The 12,751-nt window shown below is 45.0% G+C and overlaps 1 protein-coding gene across 6 annotated transcripts in view; it reads left to right on the top strand.

Moving 5' to 3' along the window:
* nrxn2a (neurexin 2a) overlaps positions 1-12,751 on the top strand; it is a 307,701-nt gene that overhangs the window by 172,328 nt on the left and 122,622 nt on the right. For 3 of the 6 annotated variants that reach the window (XM_045208198.1, XM_045208199.1, XM_045208200.1), the window contains exon 1: positions 5,413-7,000. The exons of the other annotated variants lie outside the window; for them this stretch is intronic. In XM_045208198.1, the coding sequence (XP_045064133.1) occupies positions 6,715-7,000 (286 nt within the window). In that variant the 5' untranslated portion in view covers positions 5,413-6,714. Of the gene's footprint in view, positions 1-5,412; positions 7,001-12,751 lie in introns of those variants that run through there. 6 annotated transcript variants of the gene reach the window in all.

A 12,751-nucleotide genomic window follows, 5' to 3' on the forward strand; every position in this document is an offset into this window, starting at 1 on the left:
GTGCCAATCAAACTAACATGGATTAATGTCTCTTGACCGCACAGTGAAATGGAAAGGTCAAATCCCTAATGTCATGTTGTAATTTTTGCAGTTTCCCCCTCAGTTTAATTACTGTTAGGCAGAACAGATAAATGTGTGGCAGATAGAGGACAAAAGGAAATGGCAGATTGATGTGTAATGATTAAACAGAAGGGACACAGAATGGGAGACGCTCCCAGAACATAGTGTTCTTTTATATTCACCACGGATCTGGGCCTAACATTTGACATGTATCTCTCCCTGCTAAAGCTCTGTACGTTGGATTACCACCCCTCCCTTCCCTTCCTGTTTCCCAGCCAGACCTATTTGAGGTGCTGTCGCTTTAAATCTAATGAAATCAACTGGATATCTCAACTGCAGGCCATTTATTTCAGAGGAGGTTGGCATTATGGGTAATTAATGTGAAAAGTGTCATGATTAATCCTGCTACGTTCACCCCTGAGGCTAGCCTCAATGCCTGGGCAAGAACTGTCTCCCTGACAAATCCCCCTGACACCCTACAGTGTATATTTAAGTCTCCTAAGCCAGGAAAACACAATCTTTTAAATTCTGTGCTCGCAATACCTTTCACTCTGCATAAAAATACCTTTCACCCTGCTATAAGAAAATAATTGTAGGGTGAAGGCCTTGAAATTTAGCTAATGATTTAACAGCAAAACGTAGAACATTTCTTTGCTTCCTTTGATGCGTTCTATACATGTTTTGATCACAGAATGGGAAAACACCTAGCTATACTTAGACTCATAGAATTTTCACAATCTGATGTTCACTCTTGGCATTTGCAAAGAAGCTCTAATAATAATTACATTTTACATTTACGTCATTTAGCAGACGCTCTTATCCAGAGCGACTTACAGTTAGTGAGTGCATACATTTTTCATACTGGCCCCCCGTGGGAATCGAACCAACAACCCTTTCGGGAAATGTGTCATTCATCTCAACAAATAACAGCACAGCTTCACCAATAGGTGTATAAATGCATACATAAATCACAAGCAATAACTACAGCAGACAATATATGTGGATGCAGTTCGTAATTCAGTTCGAGTTGGGGGGGGGGAAGTTGAGCAGTTATTTATTCAATTGACTTACACTACCGGTCAAAAGTTTTAGAACACCTACTCCTTCAAGGGTTTTTCTTAATTTTTACTATTTTCTACATTGTAGAATAATAGTGAAGACATCAAAACTATGAAATAACACATATGGAATCATGTAGTAACCAAAAAAGTGTTAAATAAATCAAAATATATTTTATATTTGAGATTCTTCAAATAGCCACACTTTGCCTTGATGACAGCTTTGCACACGCTTGGCATTCTTTCAACCAGCTTCATGAGGTAGTCACCTGGATTGCATTTCAATTAACAGGTGTGCCTTCTTAAAAGTTAATTTGTGGAATTTCTTTCCTTCTTAATGCGTTTGAGCCAATCAGTTGTGTTGTGACAAGGTAGGGGGGGTATACAGAAGATAGCCCTATTTGGTAAAAGACCAAGTCCATATTATGGCAAGAACAGTTTAAATAAGCAAAGAGAAACAACAGTCCATCATTACTTTAAGACATGAAGGTCAGTCAATACGAAACATTTCAAGAACTTTGAAAGTTTCTTCAAGTGCAGTCGCAAAAACCATCAAGCACTATGATGAAACTGGCTCTCACTAGGACCGTCACAGGAATGGAAGATCCAGAGTTACCTCTGCTGCAGAGGATAAGTTCATTAGAGTTACCAGCCTCATAAATTGCAGCCCAAATAAATGCTTCACAGAGTTCAAGTAACAGACACATCTCAACATCAACTGTTTAGAGGAGACTATGTGAATCAGGTCTTCATGGTCGAATTGCTGCAAAGAAACCACTACTAAAGGACACCAATAAGAAGAAGAGACTTGCTTGGGCCAAGAAACACGAGCAATGGACATTAGACCGGTGGAAATTTGTACTTTGGGTCCAAATTTGAGATTTTTGGTTTCAACCGCCATGTCTTTGTGTGTGGGTGAACGGATGATCTCCGCATGTGTATTTCCCACCGTAAAGCATGGAGGAGGAGGTGTTATGGTGTGGGGGTGCTTTGCTGGTGACACTGTGTGTGATTTATTTAGAATTCAAGGCACACTTAACCAGCATGGCTACCACAGCATTCTGCAGCGATACGACATCCCATCTGGTTTGGGCTTAGTGGGACTATCATTTGTTTTTCAACAGGACAATGACCCAACACACCTCCAGGCTGTGTAAGGGCTATTTTACCAAGACGGAGAGTGATGGAGTGCTGCATCAGATGACCTGGCCTCCACAATCCCCCGACCTCAACCCAATTGAGATGGTTTGGGATGAGTCAGACGGTAGAGTGAAGGAAAAGCAGCCAACAAGTGCTCAGCATATGTGGGAACTCCTTCAAGACTGTTGGAAAATACTGTTGGATTATACTGGTGGGAATGAATGATTTCTGGGCTCTGGCACTAGACTGCTTTCATTTAGAATACGCTTGCTCTGTGTTTTGTTTAATTCTGCATGACCGTATTTTGTATGACTGAGTGTGTTCCAGTGTGAAGGGGAGGATAGCCTACTTACTCAGTGGCACCAGGATAGAGAAGGAGTCCTAACAGTGAAAACAGCCAGGACAACAGATGGTTAAAATCACCACTGCTTCCCCCAACCACCCCCTGTGTCCTCCAGATAGCATCATTTTTATCATGTTGAGAAACCCTGGAGCTTGCAAATTGATTAATAATATAATATAATATTTAGCAGACGCTTTTATCCCAAGCAACTTAGTCATGTGTGCATACATTTTTACGTATTGGTGGTCTTGGGGATCGAACCCACTACCCTGGCGTTACAAGCGCCATGCTCTACCAATTGAGCTACAGAGGACCAATGCAAGCCTTTTATCCCAAACAGCCCTCATGAAGATTTCATCACTGCCTAGAAAGACGCCTCCAATACTGGGGGACTTGGCAATACAAGTCATCCAATATAAATCAACCATTGTCAAAGCAACCCTCTCAAATACCCTAATCTTCCACACATTACCCCCCTTAGGCCTATTGGACAGGGCTCTTATGTCCAGGCCTTGCATTACACATAGTGTGTGCATCATTTATTAGGGATTATTGATTAAGATGCTAATTTATTATACAGTATTTCCTATGATCACAATTTTGCAATTTTGCCGATTTCAACCTAACTTTATAACGTTGACATTGACTTTGAACATTTGAATCATTTGAAACTTTTCATTTTACGTCAATAGAGGATTGTCCTTCACGCATGTAATGGCAACTACAGGGCAGCCATCTGCATCAGAGACTTGGCTGCTTTGTGTTGGGTGTTCAGGCGTCTCACAGCAGATAGTGAGTTACCAAGCAGCTCTGCCTGCCTAATGCCACGTAAAAGCTTAGTTGGCTCAGACAGTCTGGGTAGTATCCAGCCAAGGTCACTGAAAACGATCTCCAACTCATTCGGAGAGCTCGATATTCTTTGGAGGCTCAAATTAAATGTGGTGAATTTGGGGGCTAACTGCAGCTACTTGCCGTGCTCACTATTGTCACGTGCAGTCTCTAGTAATGTCAATACACAGGAGGGGCCTTATCCTCTATTCTCTCAGTTCAATCAGCCCTCTCTAGCTCTCTCCAGCCCGCTCCCCTCTCCAGCCCTCTCCCCGCTCCAGCCCTCTCCAGCCCTTTCCAGCACTCTCCAGCACTCTCCAGCACTCTCCAGCCCTCTCCAGCACTCTCCAGTCCTCTCCAGCCCTCTCCCCTCTCCAGTCCTCTCCAGCCCTCTCCCCTCTCCAGCCCTCTCCCCTCTCCAGTCCTCTCCAGCCCTCTCCCCTCTCCAGCCCTCTCCCCTCTCCAGCCCTCTCCAGCCCTCTCCAGCCCTCTCCCCTCTCCAGCCCTCTCCATCCCTCTCCAGCCCTCTCCCCTATCCAGCCCTCTCCAGCCCTCTCCAGCCCTCTCTCCTCTCCAGCCCTCTCTCCTCTCCAGCCCTCTCCTCTCTCCAGCATTTTCTTGCCCTCTCCAGCCCTCTCCAGCCCTCTGCAGCACTCTCCCCTCTCCAGCCCTCTCCAGCCCTCTCCCATCTCAGCCCTCTGCAGCCCTCTCCCCTCTCCAGTTCTCTCCCCTATCCAGCCCTCTCCCCTCTCCAGCCCTCTTCAGCCTCCCCCCTCTCTCTCTCCCCATCCCTCCGTCTCTTTCTATTATTTCTCTCTCTCTCTCCTCTCTCCCCCCCCTTCTCCCCTCTCTCTGCCTGAGTAATGGCCTGCCTCTACCTTCCTGTCACCATGAGAGGTGGTGCTGGCTCTGCTCTGTTCTCCTTTTTTCATGCGTGTCCTTTTAACTGGCCAGGCAATCCCAGCTGAGATCTCTATCGACCATGATTTATCTGATATAGCTACAGTTCTGCTTCTCGCTCTCTCGCTCTTGCTCTCTCTCTCTCTCCTCCCCCACGCTCTCTCTTAAGTTCAGCATTAGTACAGTGCTACACATACTAGAAATGAATAGAGATGGCTGAGGGAGAGGAGGAGAGGGTGAGAGCAAGCGAGGGAGGGCTGTATGTGGCGATGCCAGAGAGAAAGAGAGAGGGCGACGCTTGTCACAGAATTTTGACTGGAACTTAATAATTCAGTAGAATCAGGGACCAACCATTGTTTTCTTGGTAATGGGGGTTATTGTCTGCATCTGGTACATATCTTAATTTGTTTCTCACAGCAGGAATATAATCCTGCAGCAAAATGAAATGTGAATTCCTATGTGGATTATAATTAATTGACCTTTTTGTAGGGGTTGATACATTTTTCAATAGGGCAAATCAAGTCAGACATTTTAAGTGGGAATTACAAACTTTAGAAGCCTTTTTAAACCTTGAAAACACCACAATTTGCATTTCCTGCTGCGCAGGAAAATTCTCTGAGACAACAGAGTGATCAAAGATAGCATATTTTTCCCTGAATGTATTGCTAGCTATCTTTAGCTCTCTCCTCTCCCTCTGGTATCATTCCAACGCCTATTTTTCCCAGGTACACCACCACAGAGACAGGCACCTCTGTTCTCCTGATGTAGCAGTTTTGACAGTTGAGCTGAATCGGTTTCTTCCTCTGCAGTATCATCCTGCTTTTCTATGGCTGGGTGTCTGTCTGTCTGGTGTCTGTCTGTCTGTACATTGGCTGTGAATCAGTAGCCTGGGATGTGTATTTATTCTCACACAACCCATTTTCTGGCCTCTGTGTGTTTCTTTGCACTGTTGCTGCCTGCTCTCCCTCACCCACCCCACTCTTTCTCTCTCTGCTGCTGCTCTCTCTCTCTCTCTCTCTCTCTCTCTCTCTCTCTCTCTCTCTCTCTCTCTCTCTTGCTTGCACACACACAGACACACACACACACCGGCACACGCTGTGCCTCGCTCTATCACAGTCTCTACTATGCTTCAGAAGAGCAATGTGCTGTGCTTCCTCGTCGGTGAGACCGTAGTGACCAGTGACTGTTATTTTTGATGTGTGTATGGAGTCCAGGCTGTCCTGGGATTTCAGGGAGTTGATGCTCAAGCTGCTGCTCCAGTTTTAATTATAATGGATTTCACAGCGGCAGCAGCCAGAGTCAACGTCTTCTCAGTCATCCACACTGTCTCCGCAGGAGGGAATTTACTGCCATCATCCACATCCAGACGCATGGAATTGTCCGGTTGAACATCGTCAGGACGCAAATAGATTTGGGGAAAAGGCAGGTGAGGGAAGGGAATGCAGCAGTAGTCTTCACTGTATGAGACTGGTCAGCAGGAGGAGGGTGAGAGGGACAGGGATGCTGCTTCTGGAGCACTCACTGCTTTCCCTCATCTAGTGGTTGTACCATAACAGAGGTGACCATTCAGAGGAGTTTGGTGCGTCAGTGCGAGCGTGCGAGGAGTCGCTGGAATATTTCTTTATTTATCTTCTGGATTTTTCTCTTTTACTTCGCCGCTGCAGATATCGCTCCCCTCCTCCCTCCCTCCCTCCTCCCTCCCTCCTTCCATCCATCCCTCCCTCTCCTCCGGCTAGAGGGAAACGATAGCGCTGTATTCTGCATGTCCCTCCATCAGCTTGGATCTTTTTTCCTCCTTTCTTCTTAATGAAATCCTCCTGTTTCCCGTGGGGAGGTGTCCTATCTGCTTCTCTGCAGTGTAGGGGCTTTGGTCTTAGGGGGTAGTAGTCTCTCCACTGCCCTCCAGCCCTACCTGTGGGTGAGAGAGGACAGCCTCCTCCCAGTGATACCGGCACCTGAAGCCCCCTTTGCTTTGTCATGCTTCAGTATCATAATTGAAATGTATGGTTCTAAATTACTAGTGGATTTAGCATTGTGTCAACGAAATACTTTTTGATATCCATTTTGGTGCCTGGATGCTGACTTTTTAAAGATATTTTCTCGGGATGATTGCACACCAGTCCTTGGTATTTAGTCCTCAGTCCAACAAACATCTCTAGATATCTCAACATATTTTGAACAAACAAAATTAGGATTCTCACTCTGGGATTTCATCATCAGAGACAATAACTGGATTTTGTCTTTGTTTCACTTCCTGGAAAACCTGCGTGGTCAGAAGTAATTTTTCCCCCAACCATAACTAAGGAGAGATCTGGTCCTATCCTCCATCTTAACGTTACCCGGTCCCCAGGATTATGGAGGCGAAAGGCTTGGCGGCCCGCTGAGATGTCCTGTCTTCGTGGGGTGGGAGTGATGGTGGTGAGGAGCAGACTCGCAGGGGGCCCTGAGATGGGCCAGGGTTCAGGCTGGACAGGCCTAGGCATGGGCCTGGGGTGTTGGTGGAGGCTGGCCTTGTTATTGGCCCTGCTGGCTGCACTCCCCACCCAGGCAGGGACGGCCCGCGTGTCTTCCAGCCTAAGCACAACGCACCATGTCCACCATTTCCACAATAAGCATGGCACAGTGCCCATCGCCATCAACAGGATGCCTTTCCTCACCCGAGGAGGCCATGGTAAGGGCTCTCACACTCTTCACACTCTGGTGTCTCCTGAGTCTGGTCCATGTCCACACAGTTAGTGGAGGACTTGGTTTGGCTGAAGGTGTAGTAGAGCTTTCTGGCCAATAACGAAGGCTGACTTGTCTTTACTCTGGTGCTGTAACTGAAGTCCCTGTTGGTCCTTATTCTACTCAGTGATATGGGTTGGTTTAGTGGTATGGGTTGGTTTAGTGGTATGGGTTGGTTTAGTGGTATGGGTTGGTTTAGTGGTATGGGTTGGTTTAGTGGTATGGGTTGGTTTAGTGGTATGATTTTGCTCAGGTAGGCGGTTGCTGGCAAGGCTGTGGTGTTTGTGAGGACCGTGAAACTGGCAGGACCAGGGCTGTAGTGTTGTGAGGACTGTGAAACTGGCAGGACCAGAGCTGTAGTGTTTGTGAGGACCGTGATACTGGCAGGATCAGGGCTATAGTGTTTGTGAGGACCGTGAAACTGGCAGGACCAGAGCTGTAGTGTTGTGAGGACTGTGAAACTGTCAGGACCAGGGCTGTAGTGTTGTGAGGACCGTGATACTGGCAGGATCAGGGCTGTAGTGTTTGTGAGGACTGTGAAACTGGCAGGACCAGAGCTGTAGTGTTTGTGAGGACTGTGAAACTGGCAGGACCAGAGCTGTGGTGTTTGTGAGGACCGTGATACTGGCAGGATCAGGGCTGTAGTGTTTGTGAGGACTGTGAAACTGGCAGGATCAGGGCTGTAGTGTTTGTGAGGACTGTGGGTGATGCGACGTTGTGTGATGGATCCCTCATTAACTGTGCCGTGTGTGGACCAGCCGTAGCCTTTCCGCATCGCTGAACTCTTTCATGTGCTCATCACTCTTGGTTGCCCTTTTCCCATGGTGCTGACTGCCTGCCGCATCCAGAGAATAGCCCATGCTGTTTAGTCAGTCAGTAGTTTAGATACTATGAAACCCTCTGTGTATTCTGTATGGACTAGGAGTACATATCAATGTAAAGGGTTGAATTATCACCCCCATCAGTCCATGTTCCTTCAGAGATCTCTGGTTACACATATAACATTAGCGATTCACTGCACCATTATGGGGATTGTGTCCCTCAAAATGCAATTTGAATGGAATATGCACAGAACAAAGCCATTGCACAGCATTTTCTCAAAATGTTCTTATTACCATAGTGTTCATACAATAAGCCGTGGGATAAGCCTTGCAAAATATCCTAAACTAGTCAAATTACAAAATAATTATTTTCTGATTGGATTATTTCGCTGGATGTATTGTCATGTTGACTCATTCTAACACAGAAAACACATCAAGCTGCGATCCATGCGCTGACTTGCTTAGTTAAGATTAGTCAAGATGATTTCACTATTGATCCTCTCTCAGCGGGGTGGTTAAGTATTGACTTGTCCTCCATCCAAATTCCATATGTGTCTCTGCACTATAATGGGACCAACAAAACAGCTGTCTCTGCGAACACTGCTCACTATTATATATCTCTTATATTGCCTGTCGAGCTTCCTCCTTCTGATATCTATACTCAGTGTGGCTCAGTTGGTAGAGCATGGTGCTTGCAACGCCAGGGTTGTGGGTTCGATTCCTACAGGGGGACCACTATGAAACAGTATACACTCGCTACTATAAGTGGGTCTGGATCAGAGCGTCTGGTGAAATCTAAGACTCACATTCATCTCCTATAAAAAAATATCCAATGTGTTTTCTAGTGCCCTTATCTTGCAATAGCAGGTCGGAGAGTTGTAAAAGAGCAGAACATATGATGAATTACGTCTGCGCTATTACAGCCTTATCTGTCACAATCCCACAATATGACTGCTTGCCTTTACAGTGCGATACTATGACACCGGTTCAATAAAATAGAGCCTACTAATAAAAGGTTTAATCAAAGCAAAGCAATAGCTGATAACCTCTACATAGGTCTGAATACTCTATGATTAGGGATTTCCCGGACCTCTCTGTGTAATTCTACATGTGGCTTCAACCCTCACTGCTCTTCGCTGTTTTATTCCAAATTCAAGTGCTCTATATTTAGCTAGTGGGCATGACTAGTGGGCTAGTGGGCGGGGAAAGGAAGGGAAGGGAAGGGAAGGGAAGAGAGGGGAAGAGAGTGGGGTACAATGTTACCTGGGATTCATCCTCTCAGATCAAGAAACAGTACTCGCTCTCTCTTTCTCTTTCTCTCACTCACTAACGCACACACACACACACACTCACACAGAGACAGACAGACAGACAGACACAGAGAGACCGACAGACAGACAGACAGACAGACAGACAGACAGACAGACAGACAGACAGACAGACAGACAGACAGACAGACAGACAGACAGACAGACAGACAGACAGACAGACAGACAGACACAGACACAGACACACTAGTATTATATAGACTACAGAGTTGTAATGATGGGAGTCTGACTGGGTGGGCAGCAGTAGGCTTAGTGTGTTTCTGTCAAACAACGAGAAGTCCCCTATCACTGTGAACCATGTGACAGGAAACGCCATGTTACCTGTGGAACCACACTGGATATTTACTGGTGTGAAATGTATTCCCCTAAAGCCAAATGTATTCCCCAAAAGGTACTGTCAATGGGTACTGTAAATAGGCACTATCAATACAGACGTAGGATCTTAATTTGAGACAGTTTGCTACAGCAGGAAAATTATCCTGCAGCAACAGAAAATGTGAATTATTATATGGATTTTAATTAATGGACATTTTTGTAGGGGTTGATACATTTTTCTTTGGGAAACTCAAGTCTGACATTTCAAAGTGGAAATGACAAACTTTAGAAGCTTTTTAAAAACTAAAATACACTAAAAGTTAGCATTTCCTGTGTGCAGGAAAATTCTCAGCAACAAAAGAGTGATCAAATTAAGATCCTACATCTGTAGATACTGTCAATTCAAAAATGTGCAGACTTTTGAGGCTTTTCCAGGATGTGAAAGCATTGACACTCCAGTGTTGTCCTCAAGCATCAAGGCAATCGGGATGCAGGTCACGTCCTCTCTCTGCTCCACACCTCTATCTGGCCATCTGTCCTTAAGTAACGATGTTGATGTGTTTGACGCCATTGCATTGATTCCATTCCAACCATTACAATGAGAATGTCCTCCTATAGCTTCTCCCACCAGCCTCCTCTGATACCACAGCTCTTTGATGTAACCACAATGAGTTGGGTGCTCAGGGACTACATTAACCAAATAGTCCAGGTAGGCTGTCACATTCACAGCTCCCCTACCCCTTTACTAGTGCTTGATGATGGGATATCCAGGTCTACTGATGTCAATGTTGACTGGACAGAGCCACTGCAGCTACAGTCCCACCTGTACTCCACAGTGTTGATTTGGCCAAGTGGTGGTTTCTGTTGCCACACTTCTCTTGGGCCCTGGGGGCATTCCAGGGGCATTCCCCATTTTAAATTGTTAGAGCGCTCTGTTGAAATGCAACACTGGAACACTCCCCCTCAGCAATTACATTGCCTGGTAGCACTCATTTTCTCTCTCACAAAGGGAGTCTAGGGCAGTGAACGGAAAGAATCAAAATACAAAAATACAGATCTGCTATCTTAATTTGACCCTGTTTGTCACAGCAGGAAAACAATCCTGCAGCAACATGACATGTGAATTATTATGTGGATTATAATGAATGGACATTTTTGTAGGAGGTGATACATTTTTCTTTAGGGCAAATCAAAGTGGAAATTAAACTTTAGAAGCCTATTTAAACCTTGAATACACTACAATTAAGATAGCAGATCTGTACCAAAGGTCTTCTCATGAGCAAATTATTTAATTTATACTTACTATAGACATTTCCCTTAAAATAATTGTGTTTTGCAATAATTAGGCATTTTTATAGATTTCAATTTTGGAACAGTTACAGTTGCTCCTGAGGGAGGCTGAATACTGACGATCCAACTTACACTATTAATTATGGTTTAGGACAAACTAAATAGTATAATTGTGTTGGGATGCCCATTATCTGTACATACAGTACAATACTTTCTATTCTAGCGCTATTAAAGATGCATATAGGCCCCCAGGTTTCTAAATAATTTAAAGTAAGTGTGATAAGGAATGTTAACATTATTCTCTGTAAGTGCTGTAAATAGATTCATGAATACTTCTATCATGTTACAGTGAAATGTGTTGTTCCCCATTATCCTTTCTTTACAGTAGAGCACTCAGTTCCAGTCCTTGACTCTGATTGGTTTCCTGGTCTCTTAATTGCCATCCGATAAACTCTATGGGAGCTAGCTAAGGTTATACTGCATCTAAAGTCAATCTGGCGACATTACAATGACACAAGTTTGTCTTACTAATTATTTGCCTCCTTTTGAAATGGCATTGTGTTTCCAAACCACAGTAATACACTTTAGATTAGATCTTCATCGGCACCTATTAAGACTGCATTGAGTAGAACACTCAGCTGGGCATCAGTCCTAAAACGAACATTCAAAACAAGATCGTGATGAAACGTGCAAACCATGAATACCGTGCGTTATAGGGAAATAATGCATGCTCTAGAATGCCTTTCAAGCCAATCAGAAACAAGTATTCAACAATGTCATGGTATAATGTGCCATAGTCAACACTTCAAATAAAGTGTTAGTGTTTAAGTGTCATTCTATAACTATGATGCGGAGTGTTCCTTCATTGTGTCCTCATGACAACTTATAAGAACTTATACCATGGCATTGTTTGTCATGAGCCCTCTCACTCCACCGGGTTACCACCTTAATGTGTTTCCACTATCTTCCACTCTGCTCATCTCTCTCTCTCTACTCAGCCTAACGAGCTCCACCTGTCCCTGCTCTGCTCGGCTCTTATTACTCTGCCAGCTGCGCTGCATTACCCACTAACCTCTCCCAGTATTTAAAGTCCCGTCTCTCAGCTCTCCTTTGTCAGATCGTCTGCAAAGCTCACACCCGGAACCTGTGTGCTCGCGCTTCTGGCTCACCCTTGTTTTGTGACCCCGGACCTGCCTGATTCTTGGATACTCTTCTGCCCCAGGAAAACCAGACCTGCTTTCTGCCATTACGACTCCTGACTACTCTTCGACCCCGGTAACTCTGACCAGCCTTCTGCCTTGCTACAACGTATTTGGATTTCCCTTGAACTGTACTTCTGCCTTGTTTCATCCGCCCCGTTGTGTCTGTGTTTCCTCCCCCCCCAGGACTTCTGGACCACCAACCACCGGCGTCATCGGACGCACCGCTGCCACTGGGGGGGGGCACAGACCCAGCACATTGGACGGGATAACCCTTGGAGCCTTCACTCACTCCCTACTTCCCTTTTCCCTTAAGTTTTAATAAACTTTCTGGTGTGACGCAATTGTGGTCCTCTTGTCGTCTGTCTGAACCGTGACATTGTTGAATACTTGTTTCTGATTGGCTTGAAGGGGCATTCTAGAGCGTGCATTATTTCTATAATGCACAGTATTTTTGCATGGTACAATTCAATGGCTATAGTTCATTCTTATATGTTCTATGTTTGAGTTGCTTTTAAAAGAAAAGGTCTAATTGAAAACATTGGCATTGCTGAATTAGATTTTCATAATGGCAAGCTAGGACTGATGGTTTGATTAGTTAAACTATCAAGTCTGTTTGTTGGGTTACCACGGCAACTACTGTAACTAGCTCGTAAACTTGCTAGCTACTTCAGTGGATGTTGAACACATTTCTAGCGGCAAATGTGTTAATTTATAGCCATGATATAAAAGGGATAATCAACTC

The sequence above is a fragment of the Coregonus clupeaformis genome, chromosome 27 (genome assembly GCF_020615455.1).
Source record: "Coregonus clupeaformis isolate EN_2021a chromosome 27, ASM2061545v1, whole genome shotgun sequence".
Taxonomy (NCBI): domain Eukaryota; kingdom Metazoa; phylum Chordata; class Actinopteri; order Salmoniformes; family Salmonidae; genus Coregonus; species Coregonus clupeaformis.